At 46.2% G+C, this 17,897-nt stretch overlaps 1 protein-coding gene across 11 annotated transcripts in view; it reads left to right on the top strand.

The window, feature by feature from the left end:
* Window positions 1-17,897, top strand: part of ARHGEF11 (Rho guanine nucleotide exchange factor 11) — a 127,083-nt gene that overhangs the window by 60,362 nt on the left and 48,824 nt on the right. For all 11 annotated transcript variants that reach the window (XM_060201651.1, XM_060201645.1, XM_060201650.1 and 8 more), the window contains exons 2-7: window positions 4,408-4,496; window positions 5,936-6,034; window positions 9,736-9,785; window positions 10,450-10,507; window positions 11,249-11,427; window positions 12,053-12,124. In XM_060201651.1, coding sequence (XP_060057634.1) covers window positions 4,408-4,496; window positions 5,936-6,034; window positions 9,736-9,785; window positions 10,450-10,507; window positions 11,249-11,427; window positions 12,053-12,124 — 547 coding nt within the window. The remainder of the gene's footprint in view (window positions 1-4,407; window positions 4,497-5,935; window positions 6,035-9,735; window positions 9,786-10,449; window positions 10,508-11,248; window positions 11,428-12,052; window positions 12,125-17,897) is intronic.

Below are 17,897 nucleotides of genomic sequence, written 5' to 3'. Positions count from 1 at the left end.
CCTGTAGGATTCCTGGGAATGCTGGGTTAGAAACTTGTCCTACTACTGCCATTCAGAGGGCCAGGTATGGGGGGGGGGGGTAGCATACCCATCTCCAGGGTCCTCTCTTTCCTCACCCATCAGGCACAAGCCAAGTGCATTGTGCTCTCTGCCACCCAAACGCAACAGGACTGTCACTGGGGGGAGGAGTCCCTTCCACTAAGGCTTTCTCTCCCGGCTGAGCCCTGTTTGATGCCATGCTGCCTCCTCCCCTCGTCCTTGCCTTTGGGCTTCCTCCCAGATTTCTGCTCCGACTCAGGCCTCACTGACCCACCAGCCTGTGTGGTCAGTACCCCCAAATATGTTGTGGGGGAATTTCCTCCTCCAGTTCAGTGGTACTTTTCCTCCATGAAGCTCTAAAAAGAGAGCAAAGAATTGTACCTGTTACCATTTCTTATGTCATCATCCTTCCTGTCCCACTGTGCCTGCACAGGTCACTGCCCGCAATTTCCCCTCCCCTTCTGTTTTTTAGAGGAACCATCAAAAGCTTCTGGAATGGTCCTTGTCCAGGCCCCAGCTGTCCTTTGCAGCTTGCTGCAGGACATTTCAATAATATGAAGCAGCCCATGGGAAGTCAGGCTGTAGCGCAGCAGGTTACTAGCGTAAGGATCCCAGTTCGAGCCCCCAGCAGCCCACCTGTAGGGGAGTTGCTTCACAGGCGGTGAAGCAGGCCTACAGGTGTCTGTCTCTCCCCCTCTCTGTCCTCCCCTTCTCCATTTCTCTCTGTCCTATCCAACAATGACGACATCAATAACAACAACAATATAACTACAACAATAAAACAAGGGCAACAAAAGGGAATAAATAAATACTTAAAAAAACATATGAAGCAGCCCACAGCCAAATGCAAATGAAAATAAGCCTGGTGAAGGGTCACCAACCCTTTCCATCTAGGCTTGTGTATGGGCAGTGGAGGTCTGAGCACCCCAAGAGAAGGAGCTTGCTCCTGAGCAGGATGGGGGAGGGGGGACACAGGCCCTCAAGGGTCAGCTGTGTGAGGTGTATTCTGGACTCCTTCTCTGATGGGGCGGGGGTCGAGTGCTGTGTGCTTGCACATGTCTACGTATCTTCCTGCTAATGGCTAAGCCTCCCTTACTAAAGTGTCCCCACACCCAGCACAGCATGGAGGCACTGTCCTATAGGGCACTGGGTTCTGCTCTGGCAAGCCCAATGGCTGCTGGCCATAGGTAGCCACTAAGCACTGTAAGTGTAGGTCAGGCAGCTGAGAAGCTGAGCCCTTCACTTTATTCAAGATATATATGCTAACATGTGGCTGGTGTGGTGTTAGCTAGAACAGGCCTGGACTTGAGAGTGTTCATTATTATAAACTCAATTAAGTGGAGTCTGCCCTGAGTGAGGAGCTTGGGGGTGGGTGAGATGATGGAATAGGGTCCTTTGCAGAGAGTTGGTGGTTGTGGTTTCTGGAAGGTTCCTTTCTTATTTGGCTGCAAGATGCAGTCATGAGGGAGTAGAGAGAAAGAATTCTGTGGACAAAAAGGAACCAGTGGTATCATACCACTGACTAGCACACCTGAGGCTCAGAGGTCCTGGGCTTGATCCCTTAGCACCACCAGAAGCCAGAGCTGAATGGTGCTCTGGTGTCCCCACCCCCTTCTCTTGTTTTAATTAAAATAAATTAATTGATCTTTTGATATTTTAAAAAGAAGAAAGGAGACCAATAAAGAGAGGGGTTAGTTAAGAAGGGGGCGAGCCATGTCCAGTGGAGAAGCAATTACAGAAGCCAGACCACCCACCTTCTGCACCCCATAGAGATCTTTGGTCCAAACTCCCAGAGGGATAAATAAGGAAACTTCCAGTGGAGGGGATGGGATATGGTACTCTGGTGGTAGGAATTGTATGAATTGTACCCCTCTTATCCCACAATCTTGTCAATCATTATTAAGTCACTAAAAATAATTTTTTAAGTTGAAAAATAAAACACAAAGCAGAACTTGGACAGGGTTTGGTGTATTGCACCAAAAACCATTGGGGTGGGGTACGGGGTTTAGGTCCTGGACCATGATAGCAGAGAAACACCTAGAGGGTGTTGAATTGTTATGTGGAAAACTGAGAAATGTTACATATGTACAAACTACTGTTGACTATAAAACATTAATCCCCCAATAAAGAAAAGAGCAGGGCAAGTACACAGGGCACTATCTTCCACCCGCCCTGCCTGTATTGCCCTTGCTCTCTCCAGCAGCCTCCAGCCAAGGGGATGAGCTCTGCCTGGAGGTCTTGGGGGGGTTGGTATGGGGAGTATGGGAGGCAGAGAATGCAGCCGTGCACTTGTTCCAAGCTCAGGCTGGGGCCTTCACTGGAAGATGCAGGGGCCCCTTTTACCCATCTACTAAGGCTGGTGGGAAACTGAAAGGTTCTAAGATGCTGAGTGGCCCCAAAATTGGCAGGTAGTTTAGTAATATCACTGTTTATTGCACTGTGGCCCATTTCTGCCCCCCCCCCCCGAGCCCTTCTAATTGGAATTGCATGTTTGTTTGTTTGTTCTCTCTTTTGAACTGACCATCTCCAGTGTCGTGTCTGGTTTATGTTATATTCTCTCTCCCTCTTCACCTCTCTCTCTCTCTCTCTCTCTCTCTCTCATCTCGCATCACTTTCTCGGGCATCACGCTCTCTTCTTCCTTGATGTCATTCTGTCTGTGGTCCAAAGATCAGCCAGTAAAAAGCAGTCTCACTTGTCCAGGTAAGAGGGATGGGCAGGGTGAGGAGGGGGTAAAGACCCCCTCTTCTGACTCTGAAAGTTATTTCTCTGTACTGTACTGCACTGCATGCAGTAGATGGTACCTTCATCAATTGAGGATTGAAAGGGTGCAGAGGTGACTGTGTGGAAAGATGCCCACTTCACCCCCAAGACCCAGCCCCCTCACTTCCTTCCCGGAGGCATCAGCAGCATGTGTGGCTCCTATACCCCCCCTCCAAAGGGAACTCAGGCAGTGCATAGTGCATGTGTGTATGAACAGACACTCAGATCATCTCCTCTGTATCTGTGTTTCACTGTCACCAAAATCCTCCAGCTTGCTTTTTTTCCCATCTAGCACCCTTAGTACAGGTTGTTGCTGATGGTCTTGGAGGCCATCCCTTACCATCTCTGTCTCGCTCATTCTTAGGAACAGTTAAATAGTGTGTCCTTTTTTCTTTCTTCCTTGCCAGATTTTTCCCATGGGGCTTCATGCCTGCACAGTCCTACCACTGCTTCCCAGCAGATTTTATTTTTCAAGATAGAAGGTGAGAGGCAGACACTGCTGCACTGCTCCACCATTCATGAAGCCTCCCCTGTGCGTGGTGCTTCTGTGCTGTGAGCTGAGGCTCAAACTGGGGTTCTTGTGCACAGTAAAGTGTGTGTGCGCTCTACCTGGTGAGCCATCTCCTAGCCCGCCTGTATCAGTACACTGACAGCCTGTGATCCATCTAACTACTTGCCCCCCTGCAAGCATTTAGATCCATACTGGCTCTTGCCCCTGTCAGCAGTGCTTCCAGGAGTCATCTCTGCACTGTCACTCTATGTGACCCCTCAGAGGAGCAGCCTCTGCCTTGGGGACTGGCAGTCCCCTGTCCTCTGCTGAGGAGAGGCGAGCAGTGACATGGGGATCCCTGAGAGGGGAGCTCAGGTGAATAGTAAATCTGGCTTGGGGCGTGTGGATGGTTGAAGGAATGGAGCTATGACACCTTCCTCCCAAACGGACCAGCCCCATTTCCCTGGGACACCCACAAGACAAATGGGTTTTCAGAACCTCAGTGCACACACGCGCGCGCACACACACACACACACACACACACACACACACACACACACACCCTCCTTCTAGAAAACTTGCCAAATTGCCTTGAGACATGCTGTTTGGTGAGGGACAAAGAAGACAAGGGTCCCTCAGGGAGACTCTACTCCCTGTGGCCAAGCAGACCTGTGTGACCCACCACATCTTTGCCTTCCATCCCCTTCATTAACCGCCTCAAACTAACATGCTTTTTGTCTCCCTGTCTTCCTCTGGCACTCATTCTCTGCTGCTCTGTTCCATCAGCCCCATTGCATCCTGGTAAGACCCCCCCACAGGCGTGCGCACGTGAGCGTGTGTGTGTGTGTGTGTGTGTGTGTGTGTGTATATACACATACATTTGTGTGTATGTGTGTGTACATACATTTGTGTGCATGTGTGTTGCCCTCCCCTCTTTGTATTTGACTCCTGCCTTAGAGACCATCCTTGCCTGCCTGCTAGGAGTCCACATAGCTGGGTGGGTTCCAGAGTGAGTGGGTTGGCCTTTCTAGCCCAGAGCTTCCCCCTGCTCTGTAGTCAGCACAACTGGCCCCTCCCTGCCTGGTTCACCCATGTGCTTCTCTTCTTCCTCCTCCAGGTTGAGCAGCCTCTCTTTGGGAGACTCTGCACCAGAACGCAAGTCCCCTGCCCACCACCGACAGCTCTCGGACACTTCGGAGACCTCAGGTAACCTTCCTGGCACAGGAATGCAAAGGGCATGCAGCATTCAGGCAGCTCTGTCTACTCAGATGCACAACCACATAGCCTCTGCATTGAGCACTGTTGAGTGCTAGGTGTGCTCTCTGTGTTTTATACAAAATGCCTGTTTTGACATAAAGCACAGACTATCATCCCTGTTTCACAGATACGATACAGAAACTGAGGAATAGAGGAATTAAGAAATTGCACTGTCTTTCCCTCCTCCTCCCTCCAGCCCTCTCTGTCTCAAAAAAAAAAAAAATTACACTGGGCCTAGCAAAACAACTCAGTCGCATAGTGCGTTGCTTTGCCATGTGTGTGACCCATATTCAAGCCCAACCCCCACTGCCCTGGGGAAGCTTCAGTGCTACAGTGTGTCTCGTACCTCTCTCTCTCTCTCTCTCTCTCTCTCCCTCTCTCCCTCTCTCCCTCTCTCCTTCTCTCCCTCTCTCCCTCTCTCTCTTTCTCTCTACCTCGCTCTTTCTACCAGAAGGAAGGAAAGGAAGGAAAAGACATTGGCCCAAGGACACAAATATGTAGGGGACAAAGTTAGCACATGAAGTGAGCTGGGCTTAACTCAGGAACTCATGCTTTATGAAAGCATTACAGAAAAGACCATAGTCAGTAAGACAGTTCGCCTGGGAGGGTGCCTGCTTTCCCACGTGCACACCCCAGGTTCAAGTCCCCCCACCAAACTGGGGGAGGCTTTAGTGTTCTGGTACCTCCCCGACTCCATATCTGTCTATCTGTCTGTCTACCTGCTTGAAAGAGTTGGCCTGGAGTGATGAGGCCTGGCAGTGACAAGAGTCAGACAGGCTTTGGGCTTGCTCCCTTGTACAGCAACAGCAGTGGGGACAGGGACAGTTGGAAACCATAGCTTTTCTTTCTTGATTTGCACATTATGCAGAGGGATGTACTCATGGAAAGGCAGTTTTCTCTGGCCACTTCTCTTCCCTGTGACTTGGTACTTCCCCAGCCTCCCGGCACCATGCTTGGGCTGCCCAGCTCTCCAGAAAGAGCTCACTGGTCGGGGAGTGCACTTGTTGCACCCACCAGAGACCACAGCACAGGGAATTCCTGGATCCATAGGCTCCTTCTGCAGTGTTAACCTTGGGGAAAGGGACCCAGGTGTGCCACTGCCCCCTCTCTGCCATACTTATCACACAGCCTGAAGGGACAGACATGCACAGGAGAGACAGGCTCTGCTAAGAAGGGCGGTCTCCAGGGTGGAACACGGCCCCATTCATGATTCCTGACTGTGTGGGTTGCTGTGGGAGGTGCATTGGACAGGATGAGTGTAGGGCTTTGCTCAGTCTGGAAGAGCTTCCTGCAGGAAGGGGGCCACAGAGCTCTGTTGGCCAGCCTTGGCTCACAAGATGAGCCCTGCAGTGACACTGTCTCCCTGCCCCTTGCTCCTCTCTCCCCAGGTCTCGTCCAGCGCTGTGTGATCATCCAGAGGGACCAGCATGGCTTTGGCTTCACGGTCAGCGGGGACCGCATCGTCCTGGTGCAGTCTGTGCGGCCAGGTGAGTGTCACGGCACAACACCACACCAGCTGTGCTCCTTCTGGTGGCCTAGGCCAGAGAGGTGTTGCTCTAGAGCTGATTATCAGGGAGTTTGGGAGACCTCACAACCTGGCTGCCCACTTTGGAAGTGGGAAAGTAGCAGAATAACCCTCAGCAAGTGTTGTTGGGGGAGTGACTTTTGCTTAGTCAGAAGTGAGGCCTTATTGGAGACACTAGAGACCTACCCCCCTCCCCTAGCCCCGGTCACACTTGCCTTCACGTTTGTCACCCTGCCTGGTGCAGGAGCTGGTCACTATGTCTGAGACATAGCAGCACATAATGAATTCCCTAAAGGTAAACCATGGGTGGGAGGCAGCATAGGGGAAGCAATGCTGTTTGGAAGTTTGGGTTTGGGGGGCAAAGGCATGGGGTGGTGTTGAAGCATAGTCATTGCTTTCAGATCAGCTTGGGAATTTTCCTTAGAAGAAGTTGGACTCTTGTCAGTATTTCCATTTTATAAATAAAAATTATAAAACAAAAAAGAAAGGAAGAAAGAAATTGGACTCCCGGGTTGTGGAGACAGCATAATAGTTATGTGAGGGTTTCACATGCTTGAGGCGCCAAAGTCCCAAATTCAATTCCCCACACCATCATAAGCCAGAGATGAGCAATGCTCTGGCTGAATGAAAAAAGATAAGAAAAGGAATGAAAATTAAAAAGAAAAAGGAAAGGAAAGGAATTCCAGGTAGGGTTAGATAACATAATAATTATGCAAAGAGACTCTCATTCTTGAGGCTCCAAAGACACAGGTTCAACCCCGCACACCACCATACACCACAGCTGGGTAGTGCTATGGTAAGGGGGCGGGGGAGAAAGGAAAGAAAAGAAAAGAAGTTCCCCATTCTTGACCCCAGCCCCACAAGCACAAGTCAGTTTCTGGCAAGGGACCCAAGGAATAGGCTTTGTACGAGATTCCCCAGATGATTCTATGCTCATGGAAGTCTGAGAACATCTATTCAAATGCTTTCACTCTGAGGAATTGAGTATTGGTTTTTTTGCTTGCTTGCTTTTTTTTTTTTTTTTAAGAATTTATTTATTTATTCATGAAAAAGGAGAGAAAGAACCATCACTCTGGTCTGGTACATGTGCTGCCGGGGATTGAACTCAGGACCTCATGCTTTAGCCACTGCGCCACCTCCCGGATCATGCTTTCTTGCTTTAAAGATAGAAAGAGAAAATGTGTGTGTGTGAGAGAGAGAGAGAGAGAATGGATGTGAGTACAGGACTGAAGCTTCCTTTAATTCAGTGGGGATCGGGCTCAAACCTGGGCTGCACACATGGAGGAGTTAATGATTATTAAAACCATTGACTTACTTGGAGCCAGCTCATGTTTCCATCCATTTGGCTGTGCCAGCTTGTTCTTGCCCCTGTTAGTATCTGGTAACAGTGTAGGAGGGCGCCCAGCTCTTTGCAAGCCCTCCTCCTCAACTAGCACACGTTAGATGGAGGAAGTCTCTGAGTCTCTGCATAGAAAAGCCAAATTGGGAAGCAGCCATCACTGTAATTCTTCTTTTTAAGTCAGAGAATTCTAGACATATTCTGTGGGTGTTTTGTTGTGATCAGATGAATGCATCTTGCAGATTTAATGATCATCTTGGGACAGATTTACAAAAAACATAATCACTATGTTTCTCATTAACTTATTTCAGTCTGAGTTTTTTTTTTTTTTTCGTTTTTTTTTTAAAGCTTCCTGGGTGGGTGTAAAATGAACCAGGCACCTAAATCATTTAAAATGACAGGGCTGAGCTTGTGTGGGCAAGCAGTGACTCAGTGGGTAGAGTGCATGCTTTGTGAGCCTGATGTACTGTATCCAGTCCCCAACATCATTTATACCCAAGCACTGTTCCGGTATTAAATAAATAAATAGGGCAATCTAGGGGATGGCACAGTGGATAAGTATTGGATTCTCAAGCATGAGGTCTGGTATCCCTGGCATCACATGTGCCAGAGTGATGCTCTGGTTTGTTATCTATCTCACTAATAAATATTTAAATCACTCGGTCAATAGATAATTCTTTAAGTTGTAGAGTAACCAAAATGATTGTAGCTTCCTCAGGTTGAGAGAGAACCTGGGAGGGTTAGTCACATTCTAAGCACCTCTCATCAGCTACAGCCATCTTACTTTGGCCCCTTCCAGAGGGAGATAGATCAAATCAGTTTCTCTCTCTCTCTCTCCCTCTCTCTCTCTCTCTCTCTGTCTCTCTTTCACAATTTATTTACTCAGTGGTCTAGGAGGTGGCGTAGTGGATAAAGCATTGGACTCTCAAGCATGAGATCCTGAGTTCAATCCCCAGCAGCACATGTACCAGAGTGATGTCTGGTTCCATCTCTCTATCTCTCTCTCTTCTCCCTCATTAATAAATAAATGACATATTTTTAAAAGTATTTATTTCTCATTTTTGATAGAGATAGAGAAAAGTCAAAGGGAAAAGGGAAGACAGAAAGACCTATACCTGCAGTACTGCATTATTAACTTGTGAAGCTTCCCCCATACACACACAGGTGGGGACCAGGGGTTGAACCCAGGTCCTTGTGCATAACATGCATGTTCTATGGGGTGCACCACTGCCCAGTCCCAGATTCTTCTTTTTTTTTTTCTCTTCAGTTTTTTTGGATAGGACAGAGACAACCTGAGAGGAGAGAGGAAGCTAGAGAGGGTGAAAAATAGACACCAGCAGATGTGCTTCACCACTTATAAAGCGACTCCCCCTCCCCCTGCAGGAGCCAAGGGTTCAAACCAGTATCTTTGTGCAGGTCCTTACGGTTTGTTCTCCATGTGCTTAACCCAATGTGCCACTGCCCAGTGCCCCCAGATTAATTTTTTAATAGGAAATAAGTTACCATTACCATCTTGAATGACATAAATCCTCAGAATATCTCAGAGCTTTGACCCTTCATTGAACCCAGTGGAAACTCTTCTGATAATCTTTTTCCGCACATTGCTCCCAGTTCACTCTTACTGTTAACAGTTAACATCTTAACATCTAACACAGTGTAATTACTCTTCCCACTGCATGATGATAACACACGTTACCATGTCCAAGGGCTCATGTTCAAGCCCCTGGCCACCATGCAAAGGGGAAGCTTCATGCATGGTGGGGCAGTACTGTGGTGTCTCCTTTTGCTGTCTTTCTCCATTTCCCGCCTTCTCTCTTGAGGAAAAGAGAAGTCTTCCAGGAGCAGTGAGTGGAAATAGTAAAAGCCCCAGCATATACCCTGGTGGCAAATAATGACAGCAATAATAAGAACAGAAACTTAACTGCCCTTGGAACACACCCAGACACATTTAAATAAAGCACACTTAGACCTTCCAGATATGACCCAACTCTCACTTCCCACCCTGCCTTCCCCCCAGCCTCCCCTGTCTTCCCAGGCCTGGCTATGTGGAGCCTCCTTTCTAAGTCTGGTAGAGCAAAGAGCAAATCATGGGACATTATATGGTCCACACTAGCTTGCAAATAGCCTCACATGAGCAGAGTAGATGAGCACCTACTATTCAAGGAACTAATTCAGAAAAGTAAGAAGACAGTGTGTCAGCTCAGGAGGTGGCACAAACACATGAAAAGATATTATAGAAGGGAAGTATCCTGCCAGGGCCTTTGGCACATACTCTGTAGATGTGGGCAAGTCACAGCTCCTCTGAGCAGGCCTTCTCTTTGTAGGGGGTGCAGCCATGAAAGCTGGTGTGAAAGAGGGTGACCGAATCATCAAGGTGAGCAAACCTCCCCCTCCCATCCTTGAGGCCACGTGGACCCTGGTTCCTCCATGGTGAGCATCCAAGCTGCTCACCAGCCGCTGTGTTAGGGGTGGTGGTGTGAGAGCAGGCACCAGTGGGAATGAGATGGCAGGACTCCGTGTTCTAGTTCCTTCCTGACTCCAGAATAGTCTGGCTGCTAGAGCAGGTCTCATTCCCATTTCACAAAGGGCATCAGCAGGAGTCAGAGGGAGAGGTGATTGTAGCAAAGGACCCAAGGCCTTTGGATTCTCAGGCCGATGATCTGACCATGTAACACAATGCTGGTTTGAAGTTCCTGCTGGGCTTTCACAAGTTCATGAATGACAAATGAAACTGTAGGTCTTGTTCCTGAAATGTTAAGGCTAGCTGGGGAGACAGAATGCTTGTAGACATGAACATGAAGAGATTCCGAATGGACATTTGAGTAAACAAGTGATCAGAAGTGACTAGAGAGCTTTAGAAAAAATGGCTTCCTATAGCCTGGGAGGAGATGCAGTGGTTAGAACTCTGGACTTAAAAGCATGAAAGCTCAAATTCAATCCCCTGCATTGCACGAGCCAGAGTATTACTCTTTCTCCCTTGTATTATTGTGGAAGGTTGTGACTCACTGTCATTTGTTTCCCCTCACACACCCCCACAGGTGAATGGCACCATGGTGACCAATAGCTCCCACCTGGAGGTGGTGAAGCTTATCAAATGTGAGTTGGAAAGAGCTGACAATAGAGGAAGTGGGCGACACATGGGCTGGGGAAGAGAGCAGGTCCACTGACCTGAGGGGCAGCCTTGTCTCCTCTTCAGTCCTGATGCAGAATGGTCCAGGCAGACTGCCACAGTCCCTAGTTACCACCTCAAGGAGAGACAGTCAGTCTCTGTCTCTCCCATCAGATGTCTTCATATCAGCATCTGTTGTTACCATGTCCCTTTAGATGCTACCTGGCTACGCCAGGTCTCTTCCCATTCACTCCCCTCTCCTGTCCCCAGACTTGCCTCCTCATGCAATTCCTTTGGCGGGGCTGTGGGGAGTGGGAGGAGGACGACAAAGCAGAAAGCATTCTGCCCAAAGCCAGGAAGACCCAACAGAGTTGGTGAGAACAAATGCTAAGGGCAGCTTGGTGGGAGCATTAAGCTGGAGTTGGAGTGTGTGCTGGGGTCTGTACCAGCTGCTCAGTCCAGCCAGAGAAGGGAAGAGCAAGGCACTCACTGGGTATCCAGGGGTGTCCCCACATGTCTATGGCAGGGCTCAGGTCATGGTCTCTCGGTAAAGAAAGGGCTTTGAGGGGAACTGGAGTTGAGGCAAGCTGGGAGGGCAGCAATCAGCGGGCATTTGTAGGTATAGAACTTAAGCTTAGTGAGAGGGAGAAGAAGCCCCCACTCCTTGTAATTCGAGTGCCCAATGTCCAGCAGTCTCCATGAATGTCCCCTTGTCTGTCCTACCCCAGCTGGCGCCTATGTTGCCCTGACCCTCCTGGGCTCTTCCTCCTCGCCCATCAGCATCTCTGGGCTCCAACAGGACCCAGTACCAGCAGGACCTCCCTGCCTCACCCCTGGGATTCCACCACCTCCACCACCTCCACCGCTGCCACCTCCACAACACATCACAGGACCCAAACCTCTACAGGTACCTGCCCTCCCCTTTGGGGGAGGAGGAGGAAAGGGGGTTATATGGAATGGTATATGAGTCTGCAGAGCCAAACCACAATGATGTGAAGACCATCAAGCCAGTCAGACCAGACGAGGGCTGCTGTATTGTGTTTTCTCAGCCCAGAGGCTCTGAGGAGAGAGGCAGTGCACACCCCCAGTGGGCTGTGCCATCACTGTAGTGAGGACTGGGGTAGGTCAAGGGGGACAGAGGCAGCTTACAGAACTGAAGTGCAGCCTGGGCTGTGGAGGGAGTCTGAAAAGGACAGAGCTAACAGAGACAAGACCCAGAAGCCAGGGACAGGCTATGCAAGAAGTTCAAAGGGAACAAGATGCAAATAGGGACAGGGAACAGGATTTTCCGGTTGGAAAGAAGGCCCGAGCCAGCTTATCCTGGAGGCTTTGTGATACCATGGATAATAATAGCCAAGGTTTCTAGGAAGTTCAGGAGTAAGATTAAAAAGTAATAATAATAATAATGTTTATTGCATTCTAGTGAGATACACAAAACACATTTAGGCCTTTATGCTTTCCTTACCTGAGAGTCAGCAGGTAGAAGAACCCATGCCCAACTCTCATGACTGTCACATTTTTTTTATTCTTAGGATCCTGAAGTTCAAAAGCATGCCACCCAGATCCTTATGAGCATGCTGAGGCAGGAGGAAAAGGAGTTACAGGTAAGCCACTGGCCTTCCCCTTAATGAAGGGCAGACATGTCGGTGCAGTCTAGAGTAGGGTGCAGCTTAATTCACAGGCCATGCTCCATCATATTAAAACCTTTAAAAATGAAGCTGCAGGACCAGTCATGAACTAGAGTAGTTCACTGGCGCTTCTTAAAGCAGGATTTAACTGGTGGTGTCAGGTAGAGAGACTTGGAGGGGTGGGGAACATGCCACTGGACTGTGGGCTCAGGGGTTCAGCTTCCAGCACCAACAATCATGGAGCTGCTGGTCTCTCAGGAAGAAAAAAAAGAGCTAATAAGTAAGATAGACTAAAGTGGTAAATGTATGGACATAGTACACATAAGTGATAAAGCAGGCAGAGGAAAATAGAGGGACATTAGACTGAAGGGAAAGCAGAGAGTTGAAACTGCTTTCAGGGGTTTCCAAGGAAGGGAGGGTAAGAAGGAACAATAGCGGTGGGACGCGGTAGAGAGATAAAGAGAGTTTCAGGCCTGGGGACTGAGGAGCACTGAAAACAGTAGGATTCATTTGACTGAAGTGGTATAACCAGATTCCTGTGATAGCTTGTAATCCAGTAGGACATCATTGGGTGAATGAAGATATAATTATATGCTGTCATAGGTGTGGATGCCAAGGTGCTGACGTGTGGTGCCTTACCCCTTTATTTCTGTTAAGTGAACAATATACAATATACAACAAAGCATTGTTTACAGCCCTGCTGATATGCAGGGATGGCAAAGGTCAGGTTGTTTTTGCTTTCACCATGTTTCACATCTAATGGGGAACTTTCAAAACAGAATACAGTAGGAGAAGGGGAGGAGCCAAGGGCTTTGCAGTAATAAAACAAATGAGTGAGTAAGTGCTTATGGGAAATGCAGGGGGGAATTCACTGAGAAGATAATATTTTAGGTGGACCTTAACAAACAGCAGATTTAGTTTATTTTCTCTCTAAATCATAGGGCAGAGAGAAATTGAGAGGGGAGGGGAAGATAGATAGAAAGAGAGATACCTGCAATCCTACTATACAACTCATGAAGCTTTCCCCCCTGTAGATGTGGACTGGGGACTTGAACCCTTGTCCTTACTCATGGTAATAAATAATGTGTGCATTGAACCAACTGTACCACTGCCCAGCCCCAAACAGGGACTTTAGTAGGTGATAGAAATGGGAGGGAGAATATGAGAACAGACAGCATAGACAGCATAGACCAAAAGCAGAGTGATGAGAAAATACACTCTTTTTTTTTTTAACCCAGATTTTTTTTTTTAATTTTTTATTTAAGAAAGGATTAGTGAACAAAAACATAAGGTAGGAGGGGTACAACTCCACACAATTCCCACCACCCAATCCCCATAACCCACCCCCTCCCATGGTAGCTTTCCCATTCTCTAGCCCTTTGGGAGCATGGACCCAGGGTCGTTGAGGGTTGCAGAAGGTAGAAGGTCTGGCTTCTGTAATTGCTTCCCCGCTGAACATGGACGTTGATTGGTCGGTCCATACCCCCAGTCTGCCTCTCTCTTTCTCTAGTAAGGTGTGTCTCTGGGGAAGCTGAGCTCTAGGACACATTGGTGGGGTCTTCAATCCAGGGAAGCCTAGCCAGCATCTTGGTGGCATCTGGAACCTGGTGATTGAAAAGAGAGTTAACATATGAAGCCAAACAATTTGTTGAGCAATCATGGATCCCAAGCTTGGAATAGTGGAGAGGAAGTGTTAGGGAGGTGCTCACTGCAGACTCTAGTGTACTTCTGCTTTCAGGTATTTATTTTGCAGTAGTTTATGGATACGTGTGCACATAAGCTCTCTCTCACAGAAACTGGTGTATATCTAGGTTATGGGACTTCGTTGGAAAGTGAACTACCTGAGATGAAATTAGAGTGTACTATAAAAGGAAAGGTCTCACCCGAGTAATGAAGCTGAAGGGTTGTCATTCCACACGTGAAGTCTCTGGACACAGTCTGAGGTGAAGCATGTTGAGGTGGCAATCGTTGCTTTGGTTAGGTTGTGATCGGCAGATGCAATATTATTTGGTTTGGATTGGGAGATGCATACGGGAAAGTGGGTCCTATCCAAGGGTTCCAGGACTGGGGGAAGTAGGGGCTCTATAGTGAAGATGTGAGGTTCCTGCTGTCTTAGGGTTAACCCAGATTTTTTTTAAACCCACCTCAAAGTCTTTTACTTTGGTGCAATACGCCAACTCCATTCCAAGTTCTGCTTAGTATTTTCTCTTCCTATCTTGTTTTTCAACTTCTTTTCCAAAGAAATGTTTTCAAAATACACTCATTTACTTAACAACTACTGAATATCTAAGAGGTTGGGGGGCATGCTAGGGATAAAACAGATAAAACTGAGACAAAACAAGGACAAAACCACTCTGTACTTGCTAGAATGCCTAAAGCCACAGCACTAGAAGAGAATCATTGTTGGTGAGCGTGTGGAGGATCCTAGAAATACCTGTTGACATGTTTCCAGCATACTCACTGTCCTAGTCTGTCATCACTATCCATGGTGGGAGTGTAAAATAGCAAGGTCGCTATGAAAGCTAGCAGATGCTAAACAGAGAAACACAGCATAACCCATCAGTTCCAGTCCTGGGTGTATCCCCGCATGACTTGAAAGCAGATGTTGAGGGGTGGAGCGCAGGTGGCAGCACACCTGATTAAATGCCTATATTACCAAACACAGGACCCATGTTCAAGCCTCCAGTCCCCACCTGCAGAGGGAAAATTTCATGAGCATTCAAGTAGTGCTGCAGGTATCTCTCTATCCCCCTTCCCTCTCGGTTTCTCTTTGTCCTAGCAAATAATATAAGTAAGTAAATAAATTTTTAAAACAGGAAGCAGATGTTCACTCTGACACTTGCACATGAATGTTAATAAGCATTATCCACAATTGCCATGAAGCATAGGTAATGTAAATGTTCATTGATGATGGATAAACAAAACCTGGCATGCCCTTATGATGGCATATTACTCAGCCATAAAAAGATAAAAGGGATGAGATACTGGTGCATACTGTAATGTGGAAAAACAGTGGAAACATGAGAAAAGTCATATAGTATGACTCTATTTACATGGAGGTTCAGAATAAGTAAGGGGATATCTATCAAGTGCTCAATGAGAAAGGCTTTCAGCCAAGAATACTATATCCTGCTAGATTGTCATTCAGACTAGATGGAAGCATCAAAACCTTCTCAGACAAGCAACAGTTGAAGGAAGCAACCATCACCAAGCCTGCCTTGAAAGAAGTTCTGAAAGGTTTCCTATAAACAACCAGACCACCACAAATAGAACATATATCAAAACACTCTAAAACTCTACAAGAATGGCGTTAAAATATCTTCAATCTTTGATATCAATAAATGTGAATGGCCTGAATTCACCTATTAAAAGACACAGAGTAGGAAGATGGATCAGAAAACACAACCCAACAATATGTTGTCTACAGGAAACTCACCTAACGCAACAAGACAAACACAGACTTAAAGTGAAAGGATGGAAAACTATCATTCAAGCCAATAGCCCACAAAAAAGGGCAGGAACAGCTATTCTCATATCAGACATGATAGACTTTAAAATAGATAAGATTAAAAAAGATAGGAATGGACACTACTTAATGCTCAGAGGATCAGTCAATCAAGAGAACTTAACAATTATTAATATCTATGCACCCAATGAGAAGCCATCTAAATACATCAAACTTCTACTGAAAGAGCTACAGCAATATATTAACAGTAACACAATCATAGTAGGGGACTTCAACACCCCACTATCTCAACTTGACAGATCATCCAGGAAGAAAATCAGTAAAGACATAAGGGAGCTAAATGAAGAGATAGATAAACTAGAACTATTGGACATTTTCAGAGTCATTCATCCCAAGAAACTGGAATACACATTTTACTCAAATCCACATGGATCATTCTCAAGGATAGACCATATGTTAGGCCACAAAGACAGCATCAGCCTATTCAAGAGCACTGAAATCATCCCAAGCATCTTCTCAGACCACAGTGGAATTAAACTAACACTTAACAATCAACAAAAGATTAGTAACAGTGCCAAAATGTGGAAGCTCAACAGTACACTTCTTAACAACTTCTGGGTCAAAGAGGAAATCAAGGAAGAAATCAAAATGTTTCGGGAGTTCAATGAAAATGAAGACACAAGCTATCAAAATATTTGGGACACAGCTAAAGCAGTCCTAAGAGGGAAGTTCATAGCTATACAAGCACACATTAGGAAACAAGAAAAGGCACAAATAAACAGCCTGATTGCACATCTTAAAGACCTAGAAGAAGAACAACAAAGGAACCCTAAAGCAACCAGAAGGACAGAAATTACTAAAGTTAGGGCAGAAATAAATAACATTGAGAATAGGAAAACCATACAAAAGATCAATGAAAGTAAATGTTGGTTCTTCGAAAGAGTAAACAAAATCGACAAACCTTTAGCCAGACTTACAAAACAAAAAAGGGAGAAGACCCAAATAAATCGGATAGTAAATGAAAGAGGAGATATCACAACAGACACTGCAGAAATTCAACATATCATGCGAGGCTTCTATGAACAACTATATGCCACCAAGCTAGAGAACCTGGAAGAAATGAATGATTTCCTAGATACCTACCAACTTCCAAAACTAAGTAAAGAGGAAGTGGATAACATGAACAGGCCCATCACAGCTAATGAAATTGAAACAGTTATCAAAAATCTTCCCAAAAATAAAAGTCCTGGACCAGATGGTTTTACAAATGAATTCTACAAAACTTTCAAAGAAGAACTAATACCTCTACTTTTAAAAGTCTTCCAGAAGATTGAAGACACTGGAATACTCCCTGCCAGCTTCTATGAAGCCAACATCACCCTGATACCAAAAGCAGACAGGGACACAACCAAAAAAGAAAACTACAGACCAATATCTCTGATGAACATAGATGCGAAAATATTGAACAAAATTCTAGCCAACCGGATATAGCAGTATATCAAAAAGATTGTTCATCATGACCAAGTGGGGTTTATCCCAGGCATGCAAGGTTGGTTTAATATACGTAAATCAATCAATGTGATCCACCACATCAACAAAAGCAAGACCAAAAACCACATGGTCATATCAATAGATGCAGAGAAAGCCTTTGACAAAATACAACATCCCTTTATGATCAAAACACTACAAAAAATAGGAATAGATGGAAAATTCCTGAAGATAGTGGAGTCTATATATAGCAAACCTACAGCCAACATCATACTCAATGGTGAAAAACTGGAAGCATTTCCCCTCAGATCAGGTACTAGACAGGGCTGCCCACTATCACCATTACTATTCAACATAGTGTTGGAAGTTCTTGCCATAGCAATCAGGCAGGAGCAAGGAATTAAAGGAATACAGATTGGAAGAGAAGAAGTCAAACTCTCCTTATTTGCAGATGACATGATAATATACATGGAAAAACCTAAGGAATCTAGCAAGAAGCTTTTGGAAATCATCAGGCAATACAGTAATGTGTCAGGCTATAAAATTAACATTCAAAAGTCAGTGGCATTCCTCTATGCAAACACTAAGTTAGAAGAAATTGAAATCCAGAAATCAGTTCCTTTTTCTATAGCAACAAAAACAATAAAATATCTAGGAATAAACCTAACCAAAGAAGTGAAAGACTTGTATACTGAAAATTATGAGTCACTACTCAAAGAAATTGAAAAAGACACAAAGAAGTGGAAAGATATTCCATGCTCATGGGTTGGAAGAATTAACATCATCAAAATGAAT

This window comes from Erinaceus europaeus, chromosome 11 (genome assembly GCF_950295315.1).
Source record: "Erinaceus europaeus chromosome 11, mEriEur2.1, whole genome shotgun sequence".
NCBI lineage: Eukaryota > Metazoa > Chordata > Mammalia > Eulipotyphla > Erinaceidae > Erinaceus > Erinaceus europaeus.
This window is presented reverse-complemented; position numbering and strand designations above follow the sequence as displayed.